The sequence below is a fragment of the Lipophrys pholis genome (assembly GCF_963383615.2).
Source record: "Lipophrys pholis genome assembly, chromosome: 21".
In the NCBI taxonomy this organism is placed as follows: Eukaryota; Metazoa; Chordata; class Actinopteri; order Blenniiformes; family Blenniidae; genus Lipophrys; species Lipophrys pholis.
In genome coordinates, this window is record NC_137649.1 from 5,131,340 (window position 1) to 5,158,734 (window position 27,395).

Consider the following 27,395-nt stretch of genomic DNA (forward strand, 5'->3'; position numbering starts at 1 on the left):
CAGACAGAGATTAGCACCACTGTTGTCGTCTTTGACATGATCCCCGTTAATCCGGCACCTTCCTGGGGCTCAACGCCACGGAGGAGGAGAGAACAACAAGAAGCAGCGTCTGAGCACTTCAGCTTCCAAGTATTAAAACCAGCCGAGTAGACAAACTCCACAAATCGTCTTCTGCAGCCAATCCTGACATCCACAGTCTCATCAAACTTATGGGACTTGGGTGGATCAACGTGAAGCAGCTGCCCCAGAAACAATCATTTAATACCGCAGTGATTCTCACTGGTGGGCCCCGAAGGTGCCGAAGCTGGGCTGTGACAGGATCGTCACACTCAAGTTCATAAACATGTTTCAATATTGAGTTTTGGAATTTGGTTTGGGATTACTCACAATGATGTTCTGATAAAGAGCCACACACAGTGGCGCAGTGGTTAGTGTTCTCGCCTCACAACGAGGGGGTTGTGGGTTGGAAATCCAGGCCAGTGCCTTTCTGTGTGGAGTTTGCGTGGGTTTCCTCTCCAGGTACTCCGGGTTCCCCACCACAGTTCAAAAAACATGCAAACACCAGATCCCCTCAGGCGCTATGCTTTGCGGCTGCCTACCGATGGAAAGGGGGATTAATAAAATATGATTCTTCTAAAACGTTACAGAAATCGTTTTTGGTTTCTCATTGGAAGGCGTGTCACCCAATGACCTTAAACTACACTATCTGCAGAAACGGGAATCCAACACTCCAACTGTGTGTGTGTGTGTGTGTGTCTGTGTGTGTGTGTGTGTGAGTGTGTGAGTGTGTGTGTGTAAATCTAAATTGATCTGCTTTTACCTCAATGTGTGTGTCTGTGTGTGTGAATCAGTTGTGCATGTGTGCTTTTCAATTTGTGTTTGTATGTGTGCGTCTCATCTCGATTTGCGTGTGTAAATCTGAACGTATCAGTTTCTGCGTGTGAGTTTATCGCAGTATAATCAATATTCAGGGTTTTTGTAGAAGTTACAGAAGCCGATGTCTGCAGCCTTTTCAGAAAATGATGGATGTTCTGCAGCACCTTATCCAGCTCCGGTTCTGATTCCAGCTGGTTGTTGGAGAAGGTCACCACTTCATCACAGGACACACACAGACATTCACTCACATTCACGTGTGTGGACCCAAAGAAGTATAGGATGGAACATGTTTTATGTATATTATAATCTATATGGAATATTGAAAACATAATCTCTGGAATTACATTATACAAGTGATATATAAGTAATAAGTGATGCATGTTCTTTAAGATACAAATAGAAGCTTTTCCAGTCTTGGAATAATTAGAAAAATATAAGAATGAATAACTTTCCTCAATGTAATTTTCTTCAATTTAATAACGGAAACATTGAGAACTCACAAAATACACCAGTTTAACGTTTTATCGGGAAAGAAAATATTTGGTTAAATCTCAATTTTGTAATATTTCTTCCAAACTAATTCCAGCAATTATCCCAGAAGGGAAATTCTTAACAGTGTTAAACACTGTATGGAATGGAATAAACTCTGGATTTTAGCCATCTGGAGGTTATATCAGTTAGTGGGAGGAAGATACACTATAATGTGGATGTTAGTGAAGTTACATCCGGAGGAAGATGCTCTATTATCAAAGTACAAAACAAGTGTTGTACTTTTGTCTTCTTCAACAAAGATATCCTTGTTTTATATTTAGACGACCGTGTACCTCTGACTTTTAAAAGAAGACATCAAAATTAGATAAATAAAATAAATACGATTTTGTTCTGTCGATAAATATATGTGAGACCGTTTTGGGATTTAGTTTTCTACAAAAGCCACCTGAATGAAAGAATGATTCTTTTTAAGGTCCAATAATGCGAAGTGACTGATTAATTATAAAAAATATATATATATTTTGTTTTCCTTCTGATGTCAATCTGTTGACCACAGCGCCCCCTGCAGGCCCCTCGTCCTCCCTGCAGGACGCTGCACAGCCAGGTCGTGACGTCATGGGGCAGTTTCCCAGGATTGCTGCGGGAGTCGGAGGCTTCAGGGCGGGGAGAGTGTGGCCCAGGCTGCCGGAGCGAACACCCACCTTCTGGAGGAGACGACCGGCAACGGCGCAGGCTCGGACAGGGATTCTGGGATATTCCTTTCATTCGTATTAACTACCAGCATCATTATCCCCCACCGAGCAGACGGCGGAGTTTCCACGGAAAGCAGGTGAGTGTTTACCGGCGAGAATTTACCGCAGCAACAGCCGGGATGTGGAGCTAGCTGACGGGCTACGACGCACGGCGGCGTCCCGGTGCTAGCCGAGCAGGGAGGCTGTCAACACAGCGCGGGGAAACCTGGAAACTCGAGGACGATTTATTGACACGACAGTCTGCAACAAATGAGCATCATTCACTTCATTCATTAACTTTAATTTAGTATTTTTGAGCAATTGTATCGCGCTTGGATTTGCCTAGCTTTGTTAGAAGACTTGACGCCAGACCTCCTTCACGAACCAGTTAATCTGTAATGTTGCGGCCTTAAAATAATTCATATGCAGAAACTTTGTGTTACAATACATATTTAGAAGCATTAGAAAGTCTTCAAAAATTCGGCTTATATATTGTCTTTATTTTTCTTAAATTGGAGCCCTAACTTTTGAACAATACTGTCACAACCTGGGAGAGGATTCCAAAGGGAGAGCGTGGAAGAAACAGCCGGGAAACAGTAATAAAAAGTACGATTTGCTAATAGGGATGATGCGTTTTAATTTTTCACACAAGCCGAATAAAAGAAGAATCAATTATTTTGCTTAAAGTGATGAATCTCGTTTCGTAGCCTGCGTGAATCTGTGACAAGCGCCGCGAGTCTGGGAAGTCCCACGTTATTTGAATGCAGTCCGGATCGGCGTGTGCAAGTGCAGCCGGAGCCCCCCCGGGATGGAGCATTTATAGCAGGAGCATGATTGCATTAGAGGACGCCGAGAAAAGGGGACAGAGCTTGGCAGGAGCGATGAGGGTTCAGTGGTGCGTACATGACACGGGAGGCTGTGTGGTTGTTCAGCAGCAGCAGCGATATGTCAGAGCTCAGGAGAGGAGCGACGGCTGCGGCCTGCTTGCAACACCCAACCCACCGCCTGGGAAGCACAATCAATGGACAGACATGCTTTGCATGAGAAAAAAAAAAAAGGGCTTCAGTGGGTGTTGGTTTTGTGATATTATTATTGCATTGATAAAAAAAAAAAAAGACAATGTGGATGCAGAGAGAGGCAGCTCCACAAACGCTGCTTGCTTGCTGTGTGTTTCTGTCTGTTCTGCTTGATTATATAAGAGCTCTACTGCTTATTGTGTTTGTTCTGAGCTTGTTCTTGAGCTTCACTCACCACTCCAGCACTTTTATTCGCCTCAAGCCTGCAAGAAGTGTGCAAATCCTACATAATAGTGTGTTTCATTGCACCGTGCCTCATCCTTTTGGAGTTATTTGTGTGCGTTGGTGGTATGAGCGTGCAGTCTTTCTCTTGGGTGGAGGCCTTGTGTCTGCTGGGACTTTGACTTTTGCTCCTTCCTCACATCGTCCTTGTTTTATGGCTGTATTTACCTTCTTTCAGGAAATGACCCTGAGTCGCACCATTGCACCATTGCCTTATATTTATATATAAATAAATGAATAAAAAGTTTGGAATCATTTATTCAGTCAACTATTTATCCCCTTCAATAATCCTAATTGGTTTGGAGTTATAAATCATTGGGAAGCCTGATTAGTTGCCGTTACAACAAGGTAAATGTGTGGGTAGCGACAAATCCAATCCAACCTAACCTAGTGATTGGGTTGAAATCATGACAGGCCATTCCCATCCTCTCCATGCCCAAAAGAGGTAGTCTGGAGGTGGTCTGTGATGATCCTGTCTCTGTGGGGGGCGAACGTTGTCCTCCTGGAGGATGGATGTAGGTCACAGATTCTGGAGATATGGAATTGTCACTGGCTCCAGAATCTCATTCTGATATCTCACTGCATTGAGGTTGCCCACTTCTTGGTCTGTCTTTGACTTCACCAGTCTCAAGGAACTTGGTCCAAGTTTGGATATGGTACCAGGGCTGACACCAAATAATGCTGCCACTCTGTGTACCAGAACACCAGCTTCCAGTTGTGCTACTGCAGAGGGTTTATCCTGAAAGGACAAACGTGGCATGTTGATGCGTGGAGCAACACAAACTCAACAGGGCCGATGCACATAAGTGCTGTCAATCAGGTGCTAATCGGGCTTTTCCAACGATATATAATACCAAACCAATTAGTATTATTAAAGGGGAGAAGTAATTGACTGGACTAATGTTTCCAAACTTTTTTTGAGGAGTTTATATACGTATGTATGAATGACAGTCAATATTACCAGATCGTAGGAAGAAGGCTGCGGAGATGTGATCGTTTGAAGAATCCCTGGTAAAGGCCCCCGTCCAAGTGTCTGATACAGGATAAGCAGTTTATAACCTCCTTTATCCAGTTAAAATATCCGATGGGGCTTTAGAGAAGATTGTGAACGCTGCACAGCCAGTAGTGAAGTAGTGTGTGCGCGTGTGTGTGTGTGTGTGTGTGTGTGTGTGTGTGTGTGTGTGTGTGTGTGTGTGTGTGTGTGTGTGGGGTGCTTTCCTGGAGGAAGCAGGCGGAGGTGGGAGAGGGGAAGTCTCAGGCTCAGTGAATTCCTGGAATATCCTGGAAGTGCAGAGTCAGAGTGAAGATACAGGGGGTGATGCAGTTTGTCTCATTAGCCCATTAAGGTTCCTGATGCAGCTGAAAGGTTATTTATTTCCTAAATTCTACACTTTCTGTACAATTCTTTAAGATTCAAACACGTTTTATTTGAGACTCTCCAAGCAGCACTGATGATATTGGAATGAAGCGTCTGAGATAGGGCAGTGGTTGGTACTCAGTTCTCACGGTGACAAGAGTTCAGTTTTTGGTTGCATTTTGGGTTTTGTTCACACGACTACGATGCTCGGAGCCACTGAAAACACAACTTTGTGGAAATGCTCTGACTCCGTCTCCATGGAAACGGGAAAACGCAACTTTCTTGGAAGGCTGCTCCTGCACGTGCGCACCACGTAGTAGTAACTAGTTGTTCTGCACATGCTCAGTAGCTGGACAATAACAACAATGTTTTCTTCCAGAGTGTCGTGACTCCCTGTCCATCTTCTCCTGGGACTTGGTAGTTTTATTTTGACAGTCACCGTAATAACAATCCAACTTGGTCGTCTGTCCACTCGAATGTCTGTGTTCTCCCATTGCTAACGCTTAGAGCATATTTTTCTCTGCGCACGTGTGTGGCTTCATTACAAATACAACCAACAGCGCCAACTTGTGGCCCGAGCGAGGTAGGGCCTGGTCAGTACCTGGATGGGGGACCGTGAGGGAACTCCAGGAAGCCTGGGTGAATGCAGTGTGAGAGTGAGTGGTTGGTGGTGGTGGGAGGGGCCGATGGCGCAGTTTGGCAGCCTCGCCTCCGTCAGTCTGCTCCAGGGCAGCTGTGGCTGCATACGTAGTTTATCACCACCGAGTATGAACTGAATGAATTATGCAATGTAAAGCTTCTTTGAGTCTCCTAGAAAGAAAGCACTATATAAAACCCATGCATTATTGTTATTACATTGTTTTCAGCGATTCTACCATTTCCATGTAAATCGTTTTGAACAACATTGCCCAGTAAACACGAAACCTTTCTGAAACGAAAATGCAAAAATTATACTTTTTTATTTCAACCATCGTGTGAATGTGGTGTTTGAGTCACTAGTGAAGCTCAAACTCCACTTTGTAGTTTTCATGTTGGGCCACTAGTTGGCACTGTTAATTGTTTTTGTAATGAAACCAGACACGCATGCAACAGAGAACAATACGCTATAAACATTAACAATGGGAGGACATGGGCATTCTCGTGAACCAAGTTAGATTGTTGTTATCGTAACTGTCACTATAAAACTACCAAGTCCAGGAGAATCTGGACTCATGACACTACGGCCGTGTTGCACATGCACAGAAGCAGCTTTTCTTCTGTCTCCAAGGAGACGGAGCTCGAGTGTTTTCGGAAAGTTCTGTTTTCAGTGGCACTGACCACCGTTTTCGTGGAAACGGACCTCCAAAATACAACGAAAGTTCTGTGTTTCTACTTATAAATGTTATCGTGTGATTCGGGGAGTTAGATTGGCGTCACTATTGTGTTTCTCTGGCTGTCTGCCTATAAGACCCTGTGGCGAGTTCCTGAACCAGGACGAAGCTCCTTCAGCCGCCGCATCAACTTTCTCCTGGCTGCCGCTGACGGAGCGGCCGAGTTCAGACGTATCGCGTATCTGACGGAGGTGGCGGTCCCCTCCTCCTCCCGTCTTCTCCCCCTCCTCCTCCTCCTCCTCCTTCATCAGCCTTTGTAATCAGGGGAATGTGAGCCGTATTAGTCGCGCCTCGCTGATCGGGCCGCCGCCTCTCCTCACGTCGTCAATGACGGCGATGAAGAGTGTTGACTTACACGCCGGCCTCCTTGCTGCCCCCCCCCCCCCCCCCCACCCCCACCCTCACTCTGTTTCTGCTCGACGGAGCAGCCTTAACATGTGGCCACAACCAAGCTTGTAAACAAAAGTCTCGTGGAGTTACAAGCAGATGGTTTAAAAAGGAAACTCCACATGCTGTCATCAATTTCAGAAAGCAAAAAGATGCTTCTCAAACTTGTCGCGCTTTTTCGAGCTCGAGTTGAATTAGCTGAATATCGGATGTAAACATCCGTCTCTTGACTTCCCATAAACCCATACAGCTCAGGGGCAGCTACTTCCAGCTCACTTCAAGTTACAATCTGCATATTTTCCATCCGTTAACGCTATTTGATGTACCCTGTAGCTATATTCTTCAGTTTGAACAGTATTCCTACTGTAAGACGTAACGGAACATAAGACAACATACCTTAAAATATCCCGCTTCAAATCAAAACGCATTGTTTTGTGTTTAAACGGCAACGTTTTAGAAAAGGTCTCCGTTTACACGGAAACGGCAGAAACGCTGAAGACAATGAAGTTTTCAGCCACTAGTTGCCACTAGTGGGTGCTGTTTATTCGTTTTATAATAAAACACACTATGCATGCGGAGAACAATACGCTATAAACATTAACAATGAGAGAACACGGACATTCGTATGGATAGACAATGAAGTTGGATTATTATTAGGTGACTCGACTACCGAGTCTCAGGGGAACATGTACTAGGATTCGGGAGCATTGTTAAGTTCCACCTTGGGAGCAGTTTCAAAAAGTTGGATTTTCAGAGGCTCCCAGCAGCGTTGTCATGTAAATTGATGCCCAAAATGCAACAAAAATTTTGCATTGTCACATTAACTATTGTAAATAGCAGATGATTATGAAACATTTTCAACCTACTACTGTGGAAAGCTGCTCTAAACTGGTGTGTCCACTGGATTTCTGTGAATAGTCGGGGATTACAGGTGCTGCAGCGGAGGAAAGCTCTAGAATAATCCTTATAAGAAAAGTCCTCTAAATAGAGTTGGATTATTGAAAAATTTGGGCTACTACTATAGTGAAGTTTTACCTCAGTATCAAAACTAAAATGAAGGTATTGGACTCTTTAGGACTACAACAATAACGAAGAACTTCACTGTCGTATATACATTTGATAGTATTTGAGCTTAAAAGAGGTTACTACAGTAGAAAGCTGCTATGGAAGCCGCCCTTGTTATCATATTCCGTCTACTCACACTTTGCTGATGTCAGACTGACTTTGACTCCCCATAACACAGTTGCGTACGTTAAGGTTGTAGGATTTTCCTACCGTTTGAATGATGCACAGCTCGATAAACAATCCTGAGCTGTGGACTAAAATAACTCAACTGTCTGCGCCGAAAACAAGTGCAGGGATCGATCAAACTATTGTTGGCAGTGTCGCATCCTTTAAGGAAATGCGTGATGCATTTGATGTCGGGGAGCATTAGCGTGAGCCGTTCAATGGGAGCGATCCGAGCTCTTGTCCTTTCTGGAGTCTCTGGTCCGTCTTCCCAGCAGCTGGTGGCAGGTGAGCCTTCCAGGATATCGGTGTCCTCTAATCTTTACGTCTGCAGGCTGGACTGAGCTCTTGCCCCTGGGTCACCCCATGAACTAAACAAGGCCGGTGAATGTGCCTGAAGTTGTTCCAGGAAAGGAAAACTCACTGAATCTGGTTCAATAATGATCATTTCAGAAGTGCTGATGGTGCACTCGGTGTGTTCAGGTGGCTTTGTGTTTGAGCCCAGCTAATTTTAGCCTTCACTTTCTCTATTTTTAGCAGCAGACGTGCCAGTTAATGTCAGCTCGTCTACTTTAATCGCCAAGTTTTTCTTTTTTCTTTGACGCTTTCCTTTGTCTTTCTGCGAATGTTTGCATTGCCTTGTTACTTACATGTACTAGATTCTTTTTCATCACAGCGGCGCAGTTACTATGCTACCATCAGAATGACTGCTCATATGAATACTGCTTTAAGGTTTCCAAACACACAGATGCATGCATTTACGAGTTACTTTACGAATCATGGAGTTATTAAAAAAAGTGACTCTTGCAACACTTTTATTCATCTTCTTCAGTATGTCATGTTCTAATCATTTGCACTTAGCCGTCTTGCTACAGCATTATTTTGACACAGTAGCTGGGCTGTGAGCACTGATTCAGGAAGATGCTCTATAATCTGGGTGTCAGTGGAGGAAGATGCTCTATAATCTGGACACTAGAGGAGGAAGATGCACTATAATCTGGGTTTTAGTGGAGGAAGATGCTCTATAATCTGGACACTAGAGGGGGAAGATGCTCTATAATCAGGATGTTAGTAGAGGAAGATGCTCTATAATCTGAATGTTAATGGAAGAAGATGCTCTATAATCTGTATGTTAATGGAGGAAGATGCTCCATAATCTGGATGGTAGTGGGAGGGAAATGCTCTATAATCTGGATGTTAGAGGGAGGAAGATGCTCTATAATCTGGATGCTAGAGGTGGATGATGCTCTAATCTGGATGTCAGTGGAGGAAGATGCTCTATAGTCTGGATGCTAGAGGAGGAAGATGCTCTGTAATGTGGATACTAGAGGAGGAAGATGCTCTGTAATGTGGATACTAGAGGAGGAAGCTGCTCTATAATCTGGATGTGACCTACGACACAGTAAACGTGTATTGTTAAAGCGATGTCAGTAACTAACTAACAAACAGATTTTTTATAATGCTATCTACAGTGGGAGGTCTTTCTTGTTGCTTCCAGAAAGACGAGTTCCTCCACTCAAATTCATGAGACAGCAGCTTTACATCTCTTTTAGATTAGATTGTTCTTAATTTATCCCACAACGGGGAAAGTCACTTTGTTACAACAGCAGAGAGGTAAAAGGAGCAGAATATACTAAAAGAAGCAGAATATATACAATATAGTAAAAAAAGCTAAATACACCATATATTAGAATTTAGGAAGCAAAATATAAAACATACCAAAAAGCCAAACATACAGTATACCTTAACAGAAAAGAAAAACACTCGACTATGAACATACGACCAATATACAATGGGTGAAGTGGGCAATATGTTTTTTTTAAGGCAGGTATATGGTAAATATTGCACATACTAGTGTAACAATGTTTATGGACGGTGCACATTCAGGTTGTTCTGGTGTTGTACAGTCTTATGGCAGTCGGTATGAACGACCAGCGGTAACGTTCCTTCTTACACCGTGGGGGTATCAAGCTGCTAAATGAAATCAGAGGCACTACCATAGGAGGAACTGGATTATTGATTAAATTAAGTTAGTAATCTGTTAATGCTGAGAGTATGAGAGTTATTCCCGACACTGGTCACATTGTGTCAACATGCAAACCAGCCCTTCATCATTATGTCGTTAATGTGGCCGCATGCCTCTGGTGACCTTTGAAACCCAATGGCTGATGGGTAAAATGTCGCTGTCACGCGTTTGACTCGCAGGCCGTTGCTCCCGGGTGACGGCCAGCTTTGACACGAGAGAATATACGTTGGATTGAAAAGAAATCCGTGGATCTCTCCGTGTTGACCGAGGCCTTCAGACGCCTCGTGTTTGCAGAGTTTCCTACTCACGAGCGTGGCGTGCCGGCTCTCTGCCGGCTCTCTGCCGGCACATTGCGGCTCTCCGCTCCAGCAGGATTTTGACCCCAGTTAATCCGGCTCACTTTAGCACTTCTCTTAAATATTCAAATGACATAGGGATACTTGTTTCAGCTGCTGCCAGGCTTTTACAGCTCTGAACCTTGTACTTCTACCCACGGCTTTCTTTCCTGTAATATTGCTGATTTTAAGAGCTTTGAATCCGTCTTTGAATGTGGAACTGCCTCAGTTTTAATGATTAACCACTTTGTTTCCGATTCCTGTAATGAGTAAGATACTTTGACGTGGTTATTTTCTCCTAAGCAACACTAAATGACTGTACGGCTTCTCTCAGCAGCTCTGGGGAGAATTCACTCAGAATTAAACCTCTTTAATGCTTCACAATCAACTCTTCACCTGATCACGTGGCGTGCTCAGTGCTGAGGCTGCGTTTAGACAATGTTTTCAAGTGAAAAGGCAAAACTTTTGTTGCGTGTTGGGGATCGGTTTACATGATAAAGCAGCTCAGGGCCACTGAACACTCAACATTTTCAGAGTTGAGAATCACTTTCTCCATAAGACTTCAAAGAGCAAAATTTGCTTCTTTGATTTTCAAAAAAAATTATATTTCCTTCATTGATTGCTAAGTTTTTGTCCAACCCTCCTCATATTTTCTTCTCATAACTTAAAGCGCCCTGTGGTTTATGTCTTACATTTGCTTTATTCATTAAATTTTATTTAAAAAAAACAAACAAAAAAAAGAGAAGGATCACTTCTGATGTCTGTAAGATGAAAGCCTCTGGATTTGTTGTGACAAATAAAGAAAACAGAGAACGCAACATTTTGAAAATGACTTCCAACGTGGTACTTTTTGAAAACGCTCTGTGTGTGTGTGTGTGTGTGTGTGTGTGTGTGTGTGTGTGTGTGTGTGTGTGTGTGTGTGTGTGTGTGTGTGTGTGTGTGTGTGTGTGTGTGTGTGTGTGTGTGTGTGTGTGTGTGTGTGTGTGTGTGTGTGTGTGTGTGTGTGTGTGTGTGTGTGTGTGTGTGTGTGTGTGTGTGTGTGTGTGTGTGTGTGTGTGTGTGTCTGTCTCTGGTTTCATTGCAAAAACATGTAACCTTGCCAAACATATTGTTTCTCTTGTTTCTATATAAACAGACATCTTTTTCAAAACATTGCTTTTGCACTTGAAATATTGTCTTGATGCTATAAAGAATGGCAGTGAGACGTTATGGAGGATTTTTCCATTGTTCAACAGAGTCGACGCGGATTCCCGCCTATAGATTATCCGTTTCATCACATTTGTGCGGCTGTGGATGATTCGTGTGGAGCTTCCTGAGCCGTCACATCATCACACCGCAGCAGCATTAACGCTCCAGCTGCTGATTGTTATATTTAGCCCGTGATGGTGCACATCCAGCTCTCTGCACGACGTCCACATGCTCAGTTGCGATGAGATCAGTTGTGCAACCACACTGGACGTGGACACGAGAGAAAGATGCCAGAAGACGTGTTGGTTAGCCAGGATGCTCTCGGACAGATAAAGACTTTGCAGCTCTGCTCTTTTGATCTGTGGAGCTGACGCCAGGCCCGGCGCTTCCTCTCATTGCCGTCTGCATCATGTCCGAGTCCAAGGAAGTGACCCAACAGAAGACAGATTGCCAGGATCATGGGAAAGTCACTGCAGAGATTCAGGAAACAAACTTTTATCTTGAAGAGGCTTTCAAGAGAATGATGAGACACAGGACTGAAAGAAACTTGCTGACCTTTGATGGTGGCAGAGAGAGGAGAGGTCCGGCAGCTGGGTAAACCTATAGAAGCGTAATTAAATTCCTGGCTTGACAGATTTTTTTTTTTTAATCAAACAGGGTTGCTCCATGAGGTCCACATGCGACAATGTTCACAAAAACAAGCCAAAAAAATAGTAGTTCTATTTTAAGAAGAAGAAGCTGAAGTTTTTGTTTTAAAAATGTATTTAGCATCACTGCTATCATGTGATTGGCCGGAAAACGTGGAAATGTTTTATTTAGGTAGTAAAGAATGAGGGAAAAGAAATGTGCTTTTGTTCTTATACAATATTAGAGATTAAAGATATTTTGAGAACTAAATGTGCATTTGTCGAGACCCCAGGTTTAGAGTGACCTCAGCCGCCCCCGGGGCAACAGGGTTTATTAAAACATGAAACTTTTGAAGCCTGATCTTCAACGTGCAGACGGGGTTAACGTCCTGAAGCTCCTTCCACATGAATGGAGCCTGGAAGCTGAAAGCTCTGCCTCTCAGTCTACTTTTAGAGACTCTAGGAATCTCTAATGAGCAGCACCCTGGGAACCAAGTGTTCTGCAGGAATAATATGATTCTCCTCAGAGTTTGTCTGAGGTAGTGAATAGCCTGTGACTGTTATTACACTTAAACCGGCTCCTATTCTACATTTGGAAACTCCAGTAACCTCCAATAAGCAGCGCGCTGCGAACAAAGTTCTGTTGGATTATAGTGGCGCAATCAGCTCTTTAAGCCATCCTGAAGCTTGAGCCTGAAGAGCTTTGCACAGGAGGAAGAAAAGATCCTAATTTCTGTTTGGGGTTTTGTTGGGATTTAACGACGAGAAGCGAATATGGAAGGATACTCGTCTGTCGGTGCGTTTGACGAGTGTCAGACTGGCAATGGGCTAATTTACTGGAGTGTAGCAGGTGACATTTGTGTCACACCTTGACCCCCCCCCCGCTGCTCGTCTGCCTGCAGATTATCAGGGATTATCTTGAGGAGCGAGGACTCTGATACGTTCATGTACGGCCCCCTGATTCTCCATGTAATGAACGACCTTACAGCCGCTTATTTTTCTTTATTGGCGTTAGACTTCGGCTGGGGTAGGGTGACTCCTGTCAATTTTTAAACGGGATCACAGGGAATTTGTAAAAGATCAGCACTTCTGAAAGTCCTCACGTCGGCTGAAATCGTCCAGGAGAAACTCCGGGTTCAGCGTGGAGAGGAAACACGTCATCCCTTTGCAAATAGCAATGCTACGGCTCCCTTGAAGCTTTCAGAATATTAGTTGTGAATAGACATTTTGTTTGCATTTTTGTTATATTTGCATTCCACACTGATTTTCAAAACATGTTTCATCTGCAGGATAAAAACTGCTAAATAAATTAAAATGACTAAAACAGCCACAATAGATGGATTTGCTAAAAATAGGGAGAAAAAAATACATAAAACTACTCAAAAGAAATTATAGTGGAAGAATAGTCAAGTCTAAATGATTAAAAATGCAAAGAAAATCATAGAAAGAAAAAAGAAAATTAATAGAAAACAAAAAATATTCATTAAGAAGCAAAAGGGGAGAAAATGACAACAAAAAACATTAGAAAAGGAAAAGGGGGAAATAAGTAGAAAAAACTAAATGTAAAAAGGATAAAATGAAGAAAAATTTTTTAAAGGGGAGAAAAAACTAAAAGAAGTGGGGAAACAAAATAAAATGCTCGTATTGCTCAAGCTGCTCTAACAATTGAAGCACACAGCAGCTGAAAACAGGAAAAATGTCTAAAAATGATCACAAAGGCTAAAAATTGTAATCAAATATATCTACAAATCTAAATTCATAAATGCAAAATCAGTTTATATATATAGCTATTTTCCATTTTATTCAGCGTGCTAAGGACAACGATGACCGCTTCAATATCTGGTTGATCTGGTTCGTCTGGTTCTCCTGGCGGGAGGAAAGTTTGGGATTGACGATTGCTTTTTGTTCAGGTGAGGGAAGCTTGTGTGTGCAGGGAGGGTCAGATAGATTTCTGCCTGAGTGAAAGGAGTCATACCTGTGGCCTCCGAACACCTAACACGCCCTGTCCGGGCCGGTCTGTCATGTGGGTGCGGCGCCAAGTCGGTAAATCTCTTCAAAGGCATTATCAAGAACTATGACACTGTGGGAATTTTTTTTGTTTGTTTGTTTTCTAACAAACCCTGATTATAAAAGAAGCACTAAAGCGTTTCAGACCTCTTTGGCCATAATTAAAAAAAAAAAGTTATACCGAGAGAAGCTAAAGACAAATATAATAGCTTAAGAGATTTAAAATCTTTATAAATAATAATATCTTACTACCAGTCATCTGTCTTGTCGTGCAGAGTCACTGTAAATGCAACTTTTAGAAAACTGCTGCCACGGTAGAATTTTTCAAAAAAAGCTTGGCCTCTATCCCCATGGAAACGCTGCTACTGTGCATGCGCACCACGAACATAGTAAAAAGTTGTTCTGCACATGCTCAGTAGATTCACAGTGACAACAACGTGTCATGACTCCCTGTCCTTATTCTCCTGGACTTGGTCGTTTTATTTTGACAGTCACCGTAATAGCATTCCAACTTGGTCGTCTGTCCACTAGAATGTCCGTGTTCTCCCATTGTTGATGTTTATAGCGTATGCTATGTGTACACTTGTGTGTGGTTTCATTACAAAGACAAACGGCAGCAGCAACTTGTATGCCAACTACATCGTTTTCAGCGTTTCTGCCGTTTCCGTCCAAACAGACATCGTTTTCCAAACGACGCTGTAGAAAATGCTGGTTGTGTAATAGTCGTGGCTCTATACTGGTAGAGACTCGATCATGCTAATATCGCAAGCGGTGGGATCTCTTTCACGGCTTTGGATGATTGTGACGCACGCAGGGGCCTCATGTAGCTTGACTAACTAGATTTTAGCCAGAAATGAACATTTTTGTTAATTGACCTTTGAAAAACCTCTCAAAAGGAGTGTGGAGTTGAAAAATGGATCAATTTTAATGAGTCAATTTGTTGACATTTTAATAAAAAAAAAAAAAAAAAGGCTAAACAGTCTAAATTCCCGACAAACAAACCGATGAACCAGATCTTCAGTCATGGGTATCTGGTCTGTTTTTATGCTTATCCTGTCTCCACATCGCTCTTCTTATCATTAAAACTCGCCGTCGCCGTGTGGGAGGAAACATGTGGCTCGTTGGCATGAAACCAGATGGTGACGATCGTCATGTAAAGATAACTGAACCCGGAACAAAGTTCCTCGCTGCCGGAGAGGCTGAAACAAGGTGCCATTTGCTGCTCAATTAGAGAAGAAATGATACAACCAACCAGCCCCAGTCTGTCCGGTGAAGGTAATTACCCCCCAGTGATCCGAATAATAACAAAACTACTGTTATCTAACTTCGCATCACACAGGGAAATGATGTGTGGGGATAAATTAACCGCTCTGGTTAATGTGATTTCATAGTACTGCAGTATCCTGAGTGAATAACAGCTGCTTACCCATTAAATTGAACAATTATGAAGCTGGTTTGGGGTAAGATCAAAAAATATTAAAATAAAAAGCCTGTACTTATTAGTCTGTCAGTGAAACTCAAATGAATCTATCTAAATATGTTAACAACAACTAAAACCTTATATACTGTTCATAGTTCTTGTCTTTATAGAACCGTCCGGGTCAGGGGCCTTATGTTTGACACCTCTGGTTTAGAAAAGAGGTGGTGGGTTTGAAACCAGGCTGATGTATCATGAAAAGTGTTGAGGTTGAGGTTAAGCGGAGCTGTGACATCATAGTTTCAGCGTTTTTCAGCCGTGGAGACGGGGACAGATTTTACATTTAACCACTGGTTTATATGCGAGCAATTTCATTTCCAAACACGGCAGATTCTTGTGGATAGGACGCTGAAAGCGATGTATGTGGAAACGCCTAAACCTGCCTCCTTGTGGGCGGGGCCTAAATGTCGAACCTGCATCCAGTGGACTGAACCTGTAGTCAACTGTGATCACATCCGCTTTGGATTGCGCACTATAGAAGATGGATGGACAATTAAAACTTTAATTCTTCAGGCGGGATCACACTACCGTCCATCTGTATGGAAGATATTAGTAGTTATGAAGAGTTGGTTAGCGTTGGGTTTCAGGGATCTGATTTCAAACAGCAGTTTGGGGCAGGAGGGCTTTTCAGTGAAAACTATCCCAGTTGTTTATCGTCAGTTGTTTATTTTCCTCTTACTTGCAGGAGCTTCTGAGGAAGTTTCCGACTCAGCAGAGATAAACGTGATCCGGTGCAGTTTGTGTTTCAGCCCTGCTGCTCTGTTATTGCCCGTCTGCCCCCGGGGAGGTTTTCCTTTGTCTCTGCACACATCACAAGCTCTGTGTCCACCACGTGACCTGACCGAGCTCACAACTCCACTGTGGGCTCTCAGTGAGCGGCGGCACACATCCAGCAAACAATCAGCTGTTTGTCGGGAGGAGGAGGAGGAGGAAGATAACTGCAGGCCGATTCAGGCTGAGCTTCCTCTGCTGCCGTCCTGTCCTCTCACAGCACAAAGTAGCAGCTGCTGCAGCTCCAACTGAGCGGTTTGTCCTGTTGTCTCTTTCTCTTTATACGCTGATATGGACCATATGTGTGGTGTAGTGGTGTAGTGGTTTGAGCTGCTGTTTCTCACAAAGACTCTTCCTGATTTAAAGTTGCGGTGTCTGTCCGAATTGACCCGTTGGTGGGCGGCCACAGTATGGCGCTCCGGGAGCTGGTGGGGGGCAAGGGTCTTGCTCTTTCCACTGTGGGGATCGAACCTGCAACCTACCGATCCCAAGCCTGCCTCTCTAGACACAAGGCCACAACTGCACCATAATAGTAGTGAGCTGAGCCAGTTTGTCATGTTTCCATGACGAGGAAGCATGACGACATGAAGAACATAATATTTCCATGATGACATGAAGAACATGTTTCCATGACGACTGAGCATGACGACATGAGAAGCATCTTGTTCCTGACGACTGAGCATGATGCGAAGAGTTTCATATTTGTGTTATTACTGATTTTGACAACATGAAGAAAGAGCATCATGTTTCTATGACTGCACAGCATGACGACATGAAGAGCTTCACGCTTCCATTATTAACAATCATGAAAAGTCCTGGAGCATCGAGTTTCCATGACGACTGATCATGATCAAGCACTTGCAAAGCCACCAGCAGGTGTTGCCCTAAGTTATTGGACCAAATATCAATCAGTCATTGAGTCTCTGCTTCACCTTGAGTTTGGTTGTTGAAACTTTGATTAACCGTGTTTGATGCACTATGCTTTTGGAACTTACCCACACTGCATTGACAGACGACTGGAATGTTATTTAACTCTTCATTGTGAGTATGCGAATCAGTGGGGGCGGTGTAAACACGATACTCACTCTGGTGCAGTGTGAGTGTGAAAGCGATGAGCACCTACGACAAACTGCTGCTCAAACGTGGAGAAGGAAGATCCGAACAACTGCAGACAAACCCAGATTCAGCCGATGTTTGGGCCAGAAAATGTACAAATAAACAACTGGTGGTTTATTTGCTATATTCAGTAAATACCTCGCAGAAGGAGGATTCAATCGCTCAGTGAAACAAAGTGCACTTAACCAAACAGGAAGCACTGGTGCAGAAAAGGAAGACGCTGTTGGACGAGCTGCACAATGCACCCGTGGGAACAGCAGCCGGAGCCACGTGAATGTGGGGAACCCCTGGACTGATGAGACTCCTGCTCTGTTTGGCTTTAGGCTGCTGGAGACTGGAAAGTTGAGTTTTGACAACGCGTCTTTATGCATCGGTAATCCAGGCCGGCCATGTTTTTCCCACCGCCGGCCTCCTCACCTGCAGAGGAACGGCGTCTTTGTCTGCTTTCATTCAGCGTCCAGCTCCGGTTTCACCGCACAGCAAAGAGTCGCTGCCTGTTTGAATATGTAAACGCGAGAGGCGGTCGGCTCGTAGCCGAACACAGAGTCTGAGCTGGTGGCGAGGCGGGTGTGTCTGCTCTGTATCGTACAGAGAAGTCATGACGGCTGCTCAGTTTCTTTACTCAGACGGGTCAGTGGCGTGAGCTCGGCAGCGTTTTGTTTATTTTGGTAGATTTGTGGTAAAAACAAAACAGTCGACCAGTTAATTTTTTATTTTTCGATCTGTTTGTCTTTCTTTTGTCTTTCTTTCTCGTCTTCCATCTTTCTTCCTTCTGATAAGTTACATTTAAATTCTTTATGACAAACTGCTCTCTCTCTCTATCTCTCACTATCTATCTATCTAGCTCTGTCTCGCTCTATCTCTTTCTATCTGTCTCAGTGTCTCTATCGCTCTCTATATATCTCTCTCTGTCTCTCTCTCTTCCACTCACTGCTGCTCTTCTATAAAATCTTCTGTCCATGATGCTGATGTATGGGTCTAATTCTCACTCCGGTGGCCGCTCTGGGAATCACCATCATCTCAGTTTACATCTTTAATTTCTCACTTCACTGAGGACGTTAATGGAAATAACATTCCAGCTTTTTTAGCCGTGAAGCTCCAGACTGCAAGCTGGATTCTTAATATGTAGGGCAGAGGCCAGAAATAGATGACACTCTGTTTTTATTTATTTATTTATTTTTTGGCCGGGGGGGTAAGCGTTAATATGCAAGCGGGCGTTGCCGTTGAGTGTTGCTTCCACGCCTCTGTGGTCTGTTGGCATCATCGGGTTTAAACTTGTGGTTTAGGTGCTTGTGAGCTGCAGACTTTGTTGGTGAATCCAAAAATTATTAGTCGAGACGTTCACGGCCTACATTTGGCTAAAGCGTCGGTTAAGTGCAGAGGTGGTAAATAGTAATTTAGTAGATGTTTCAGCTATATGTAGTTAACTTGACTTCCTGATATTTACACTTTATCATCCTTGCAATCTTAATGCCTATTATGTTGTTTACAATCACGTACATTGGCAGATTGTTGGCATTTTAATGACGACAAATAATAAATTACAAATAAAATGAACACATTAATCCACCGAGAAAAATTATTAAAACTTTGGAAAATTGGGCTCTAACACAGTAAGATTCACAATTAAAAAAAAATAAAAAATAGGTGCAACAGAAAGTGTAATTTGTTTTTTTAAATTTGCTGTAAATTTACAAAACCAGGGAAAACAGACAAAAAAACATTTAAATGTTGTTTACTATACTGAAAAAAACCAAACAGAGAAAAGCAGCAACCAACATTTGCTTAGTTATTTCAATAAAAAAAGTGTAAAATTCAGATTTATTTTCTGGGGATATCAGTGTTTTGGGAGGAATAGTTGACGTATCACGACGCTGAACCACGAGCCAGAGGACGTCGCTGTGAAAGCTAGCTATCTTACTGCTAGCGAAGTAGCATTAGCATCAACGTTGTACGCCGTCCATCCATCCATCCATCCATCCATCCATCCATTAGAGAACCGGATTAACCAATATACCAACAATCCGCTCTAAACCAAGACCAAGTCTAAATCTAAATCTAGACCAAGTTGGATTGTTATTACAGTGACTGTCAAAATAAAAGTCGAGGAGAATATGGACTGGGAGTCATGACACTCTGGAGGAAAACATTGTTCTTATTGTCTCTACTGAGCATGTGCAGAAGAACTACTTACTAAAAGCATTTTCAAAAACTCACTTTTTTAGTGGCTTGAAGCACGTTTATGTAATCAGACACCAGAACACAACGTCAGACTCATTTAGTGTGTTGGACTTCCCCGTGAGGAACGTTTTAGAGCAGCAGAAGTACAGATCAGAGGTTTGCCAATCTGCCAGAAGCTGTGAGGTTCCATTCAGGACTGAGCCACTGAGGATTCTCTTCACCTGAAGGAGTTCATAGATTGTTGCTCAACCCTGGACGCGATGCCAGGCGGCGGCAGCAGGTTTCATCTTGTCTTCTCATATCTGGTTGCCTTCAGACTGAATCTAGCAGCTGTGCAGACGTCTTCAGGCTGCTGGAGTCACGTTCAGGCTCAGGAGAGTCGCCGTATCGATCAGATGGAGGTTGAGTGTGAGTGTGCTCTGCAGCTCAGCCCCTGAAGATGCTTTTAATGTGATTAAAAGCTTTTAACCTTTTCAAACTCTCTAGACTTAATTTTTTATAGTTTGTTTGTGTGACACAAAATGATGCTACATGGAGTTTTGGTATTTGGTTGTTGTTGGATTTGTGTTTTGGAGCGTGTAAAGATGTATTTACATAGGTGACATCACTTTATTTCATGCTTTTCACCTGCGTAACTCTTGGAGGAGCCAGACAATATAATGACTCAAGCTCAGTCTATTTCCAGTGTATGCTGCTTTGTAGCATTTCAACACAAAGAGAAAATTTTTTTCATTCAACAACTAATTATAGGGTGAGCTATTTTACAGCTCAGTAATACTTAAGAGTCATGTCTTTTATGCTTAAGTTTTTTTGTTCCTATTGTTTTTGACACATGAACACAAGCTTAACCTCATTTGGCTTTGGACTGCTTTTTCATGTTTCGCTTCGAACTTTCATCCAGACAAAAACTTTAGGATGATGTTATCATTTAATTTGATGAATATATGAAAATGTAAACAGCTAAACTCAGTTTCTTAATTTCGTTGTTGTAGAAGTTCTAAATTAGTAACGTGTTTGTTATATTCATTATGTTGCAAATTAAATTAAAATGTGACCTTTTTTTTTCCTGTATTTTTGGATGGCATTTATTATTTACGATACATTTTTGTAATAAGATATTTATAGTAGTTATAAACATAAATTTAATTGTCAATTTGCATTATTCGTGAACATAAAACAAACCAACTTAAATGTGACCGTTGTTCTTTTAATCACATTAAATCTTAATTTAATTTCAAATATATTTAAGTTGTTTGTAAAATGTATTTTCGATTTAACGATTTTTTTATTGATTATTTATGTTGATTGTGGATACAAATAATGTCATTTACATCTATTATTTATACTATCTTAACTTGGTTTTATTGTTCGTGAACAATAAACAATGTATTTTATAATTTTATTATTTGTGTTCAGTTCAACCACGATTTGATCTATTTGTATTTTCATTATTTACATTAAAGAAATTTAGATTTCTTTTATATTTTTACATAATTTTTTGTATTTGTTTTGTGTGAACACAAATTTTTTATTGTTTGAAAAATATGTTTTTTTGGTAATATTTATTTAGTGTAAATCAAGGCTAAAAATGCAAATTTTTCTCATTGTTTATAAAACTTAAAATGGACCTTTATTGTAGTCCATATTTGGATTCGTTATATTGAGTTGTTTTTCACATGTTGTGCTCACACAGCCATGTATGATATCAAACGTACCGCCCTCCGGCTCCGGGGGTCATCAGGGCCGCTGTGTTCACATGATGCGGGTTTCATTTACCTAATTGACTTTGATGGCTTCTTAGTACTGAATTACTGAGGGCAATAATTTTCACGTCCCCACATGAGAAAGCGTTGTTGAGTTTGCAGTTTGGCAGGAGGCCACTGTGTGGAGATGGGAGCCGTAATATGTCCCCGGCTGTGTGGGTGGAAACTCCTCGGCTTTATTGGACGCCGAGTCACGGTTCACTGCATTCCCCCGACTCGTTCACGGCTGTGAGATCACATGGCTTTTTGTTGGGATGAAACCAATTTATCTGTCTTTTATTGGAGGGCTTGGTCAGGGTTGAATCGCTCAGATGTTTGAGCTTCATTCTGGAGTTGGTTTTAAATGGACCTGTTGCAAAATTGTCACTTTTTATAGGATACGTCTTCCATATAAGCAAGATTAAACAACTGTGAAATATAAAACTCCCAGTCAACATAGATAAATGTCTAACAGTCTGGAAGAGGTTTAGATCCAGCAGCTCTGCCTCCACTCTGGAGTTGGTCAGTAAACTACCACTCTTATTACAAAGTATTCTGCTTTGATGATATGGTAGTAATAGTTCTTGAAGATTTTATGAGCTGCTAACAATCTACTAAACCAAAAGCATCCGAAATAACAAAATGGTCCTTAATTAACTGAGTTTCGCTGAACTGCAATCTTTATAAAATAGCAGTTTTTGAGCCCAGTCCGAAACATAGGGACTCTAAACTAATTCACCAATAGAAGAGCATAAAATTAGCGTTCTAGTTTTAGACATCCTGGGAACCGCAAACCAAACCCCCAGCAATCTAAACCTACAGCCGCAGATTTGGGGAAAAATGTTAGCAGGGTTACCTTAATAATCCCAAAGTTATCTCTCAGAAGATTATTTAAAAAGAACTTGTTTTTCGTGTGTTCTTCAGCCATAGAAAATGAATCATTGTGTAAACGACTGTTTGAGTAATAGTTTATGCCTTTTTTCAAAAGATGTGATTCTGACTGCATCAATGTGATGTTTTCTTCTGGTGCATTTGGTTTCACATCATAACCAACTGAATCGACATCATTTTCATAGTGATGCTATTAATAACATCGGTCCTTAAGGGATCTGTAGGTTGATAAGATCCCATCCCAGCAAGTAAAACTGACACCTCTGCCTCGCATTCTAATTTTAGAAACATCCAATAATCCCCTCGCAATCTAAACCTATAGCAACAGAACTAAGAAAATGGTTCCTGGTTACTTCAGCAAGCCCAAACTCTAAGACTGTTAGTGTCTTGTACTGAAGCTGTAATCTGAAGCACCAAGAGAAGAATATAATACCTGAATGTTTTACCCCCCAACTCTAGGAATCTGAAATAACAATGTAAACCTACAGCAGCAGAACAAAGTAAACGTTTCATGGGGACCTGAAAGAGCCTGAGTCATTAGAACCTTGTTCAATAGGAAACTTTTCTGTTACAGCAATGCTGGTTACATTGGTAACTTTCTGTTTCATCATGAGGATTACTTTCAGGTTGTCCAAAACTGCAATATTCCATGAAAACATTCAGAATTAAAATATTTGGGGACATCTTAGTCTTGATGCTATGTGGTATTTCAATCTGCAGCTCTGCGTGTCGTAATCTCGTTTCAGGGGCAGATTTTGTGGCGTTTGCCCACCGACCAGGTTTTCCATCGACGCATTAAAGCAGCCCGAGTGTCTGGACTTACAGATCAATACTTAACACATTAACGACAGGCTTTTACCCCCCAAACCCAACGGCACTCTGTGAGAATACCCCCTGCTGTGAGGACTGTGTGCATGTAAACACCCCGCGGTCCTCTTGTTTTTCCACTTTTCTCACACACGGCGCTGGTTTGCAGTTCGCTCTGCCTCCGGCTGCTTGTGTTCGCAGGAACAACAAAGGTGGGACGTAATAAAACTGCGGCAACTCCGACTTTTATGAGGACTTTTTTTTACATGATGCGACATTTGGACTTTGCTCAGCCTTCACTTTTATAGATGTGGGAGTATTGAGTCATTGTAGTCGAGGTTCAATTTACAGTTGGTGCTGCCACGGCTGACCAGCTTAGAGGTTGTGTAACGTAAAGTGTCAAATAATAAAAGCATTTAAGGGCCTTTTACCATTTCAAGAGAAACCAGAAAACCTTTTGTGGCATTTTCGGTGTCAGTCGGTGTGAGACCATTCTACCCTAAAACTACTCTATTTAATCTATATCTACAACTCCTTATATCTTTTTACCTTTTTGCATCATCACATATTCAGTATATACAATGTAGATAATGATATTAATATAGAAAAGCCATCAATGAGAAGAACTTTCTCTCTAAAATACATATTTTTCTAATTATGAAGAACGATTAAAGATAACCTCGAGTTTTTTTCCCGTACTTCTGTTAAAAAAAAACCAGTGCAACACCTCACAAATAATCCACCTCATCCTCAGACTTGGTTGTAGTTTGGTTCGTAAATGAAAAAGCAGCGGCACAATGTGAACCTGATGGTTTTTTGTTGTTGTTGTTGTTGTTGTCCTGTGTACGAGTCCCACAGGAAACAACCGTCTTCTTGTTACAGTAACACGATCAGCTGCTGCTTTGACTCAATAAACTCTCTTAATTGGCTTGTTGGTGACCACAAAGCCCCCGGAGAGCTCAGGTCACATGACGCCGTTTGTGTTCTCTTGAAAGGGCCGTCGTTAGTTTACACACATTTCTAACGAAACTGTTCAACTTTACTGCTGCAGTGGAGTAAAGTTCATCTTTGAACTTTTGCGCACGAGTAGGATGATTGAATTTATGTCATTTTAAGACGGGCTAATAAACAGTAATGAAAGAGGCTCAAAAGTTTGAATATCCTGTTCTTTTTAAAAAAATTATTAAAGCAGACGTGCAAACTAAAAATGTACAAACAATGTAAACGTGTTATAAATCCCCCTGAAGAGAACCTAAGATAACTAATGTGTGCAGTTAACTTGGTTTTTATTCGTATTTTGTCTATTTTCAGACATAATTTAAAAGACGCATTTGTTTTTTATTTTTACCCTTTTATTTTTAAACATTTACCTTTTTTCTCTCGTCTGTCCTTTCAAAGGCCAAAAAATGCCTAAAAACCTCAATCAAAGCAGCTTAAATTCCTTAAACACCCTGTTAGATTTCAAAGTCCAGTAGTTTTCAAAAAGGTTTGTAGTTTTTTATGGAGAAAAAAAAAAAAAAAAAGCAGAAAACAAAGTAGATTTTCATGGGTACAAAGCATTTTATTGTTGATTTGTTTTTATTCAATTTTTTAGGTATTTCATCTATTTGAAACATGAATTAAGAGGTTAAATTTACTGCAAAAAGCAGCTGTACTTCTCTTGGGAACTTATCTATTATTTCTAATCCTTTTTACGGTTTAATTTTGCTTTTAGAAAGTTAAATTTAGTGTCTTTGAATTTTCTTGGTTGAGAAATTACATGTTGGTTTGTTTTCAGAATAAAGTGAGTCACAGTGGTTCTTTTAGTTTGTCTTTAAAGACGAATTGGGGGGTTGAGATGTTAAGAAATTCAGCTTATGTGAATCAAACGACAAATAATGACATCCCCAGTTCCCATATTGACGAAATAGAAATTCTTAGTATCAGGACCAGCTTGCACAACAACGTGTCGAGTTTTGTGTTTGCACAAAACTTTCGTAGTTTGGGTGTTACTTTACACAACAACGGTTTTTGGAGCCACTGAAAACTGGTGGAACTTTTCGAAAAACGCCGTGACTCCATCGTCATGTAAATGGGAGAAAACGGAACGTGTGTGTAAACAAAATGAACAAACTCGTACAAAAAGGATGAAAATAGATTAGCAATTCCCATTTCTAAAGTCCAGCTCTGGAAAATCCAGCATGTTGGTGTCCCTCTGACTGTCGGCCTCATGTTTTCCAGAGCCTTCCGAGCGGCGCGATGGAGGATGGGAAGCCGGTGTGGGCGCCCCACCCATCGGACGGGTTCCAGCTGGGAACCATCGTGGACATCGGCTCCGACAGCTTGACCATCGAACCTCTCAAACAGAAGGGAAAGGTGAGACAGACGTGTCGCTGCTGCAAGGACTCATGGGAAATGTGGTTCAATGCAAAAGTTTCATGCGTTAAAGGAGATTTATACACACACACACACACACACACACACACACACACACACACACACACACACACACACACACACACACACACCAATTCAGTCCGAGTTTGGACTCAACCGGATCATGGCATAATCTTCCCACTCAGAATTCCGAGCTGTACCACTTCCCATATCCTCCTGAAGCAGCCTGAAGTCCAGATGATATCGTGGTCCTTGTTTCCTACCACGTCTTTCTCCGATGTGCCGCCATCTGCTCTGTGTGTTAATCATTTAACGTGCAGCTTAATCTCCTGTCGACGAGTCCTCGTCTCTGGAAGCCGTAAAACGTCGCTCTCTGATCGATTCGCCTCCGGACGCCGCTGTTTGTTTCAGTTTTCAATGCGCTCAAGTAGCAGATTAATTGGCCCCCGTCTCAAGGGAAGTGGCTCTCAACCGCTCCACAAACAAGCCTCCTTTCTCGCTAATTCACTTTGCCGCCGGGTGATGCGCCACGTCGCTCCTCCACGACGCTTTTGATGTCGCCGTGAGGCCGTCGCCGCGGTAACCCCAGATGCTTCGTGTCCGTCTCGGCGGAAAGAGTGTTCCCTTTTTAAAGAGCGTCCTTGCTCAATGTGTTTAACGTCAGGATGTAAGAAAGAAAAATGAGTCGGTTGTTGTGTAACGGGAGCGGGAAAGTGCAAACTGACGGAGCTTTAGAAAACATCCAGATTCACATTAACGTGAACATAAAACGGGACAAACTGAGGGAGGAACACTTTTCAATACTTTACTATTACTTTGTAATACTGTTTCAAGTGCACTGGAGTTTCATTCCAGAAATGTTGCAGACTCACAAACCGCATCAGCACTATTAACTAAAACTCTATCAAACGTTCTCTTGCTGCAGAAATCGGGCTTTGCGCCCCTTTAAGTGGTTGAAAATGTAATTACTTGCAGCCATTTGTTAGCTGCTCGATGGGATTCTGTTACCCTGACTTTAGTCTCCAAGGACCTGCCGTCTTTGACCCCAAACTCAGCCTAAATCATCTTCTCGGCGGAGGCAGTACAAGGCCAGTTGGAGAGGGTTCTCCCGGAGGCCTGGTTCAGGGCACAAAAATCCCTGGTTCTGGATCTCACAGCTCGTAAACAAGCACAATGTTTTTCCAGTGGACGAGCCACACGGGTCCGCTGCTCTTCAGATGTGCAGCCGGAGGGAGTTTCCGGGCCGCAGAGGAGGCCCGTAACAGTCCGGACCAGAACAATGTGGCGCCTGTGCTCCCGCGGCCAACTTGTGCCAGTGTCTGACGATGCGTTCACTGGCTGGCAGACGTCCTGAGATGGAACGTCAGGAGAGAGACGTGGAGCGTGATGATACCCTGTCATCCTCTCAGACACAAAGGCTCACTGACTCTTTGTCCTTCTGAACTCTTCCGTGGGATCGGCGAGGAGATGGAGGAGATTTAGTTTGAAGGAGAGGAGGTGGTCTGTTTTGGGGTCACATCAAAGAGTAGTGAATTCATCAAGCCTGAAACTTTTCATTTAGTCATTTCTGGACTATAATTCACTCTTCCTCGTTTTTGTTGGTCCTACAAGTCCTGGACTTACAGTAAGAAGAAATATATGTCAAACTATACCAGTACATACCATCTGGCACCACTAGATGTCTCTGAATGACAACAGAATGCTGCTCGAGTGCTTCACAAAAACTTCTAGGGTTTTTGACTGGACACCCATGAAAGATGCAACCAAAAAGAAAAAGCCGCTCAGCAGAATTCACATTCAAAACAAAGAAGGCTAAAAGTATGACGGACAGGATGAGGAACACATTTATCATAAGGTTCTGGGACAACAGCTGCTGGAGCCGGGTTATCGATCATAAAAAATAAATGCATCTTGTGCTCCAGTATAACTCCTTCTTTCATTTTTCTTCTTCATGATGCGTCTTCAGACAGATGGGACTTATAGTCCGAAAAATATGGTAATCGCTTGAATGGGTTTTATTTATTATTCATTTCTGGCAGTTGGCATGAAGCACCATGTCTTAGGTTCATGGTGGTTCAGGTTTATGCGATACCTCCCCAACATTTTGATTAAGT

The 27,395-nt window shown here is 42.3% G+C and overlaps 1 protein-coding gene across 8 annotated transcripts in view; it reads left to right on the plus strand.

Annotated features, from left to right (window-relative positions):
* Positions 1–2,004: 2,004 nt before the first annotated feature.
* Positions 2,005–27,395, plus strand: part of myo6a (myosin VIa) — a 134,305-nt gene continuing 108,914 nt past the window's right edge. For all 8 annotated transcript variants that reach the window (XM_080490683.1, XM_080490687.1, XM_080490682.1 and 5 more), the window contains exons 1-2: positions 2,005–2,197; positions 25,126–25,260. In XM_080490683.1, the coding sequence (XP_080346809.1) occupies positions 25,144–25,260 (117 nt within the window). In that variant the 5' untranslated portion in view covers positions 2,005–2,197; positions 25,126–25,143. The remainder of the gene's footprint in view (positions 2,198–25,125; positions 25,261–27,395) is intronic.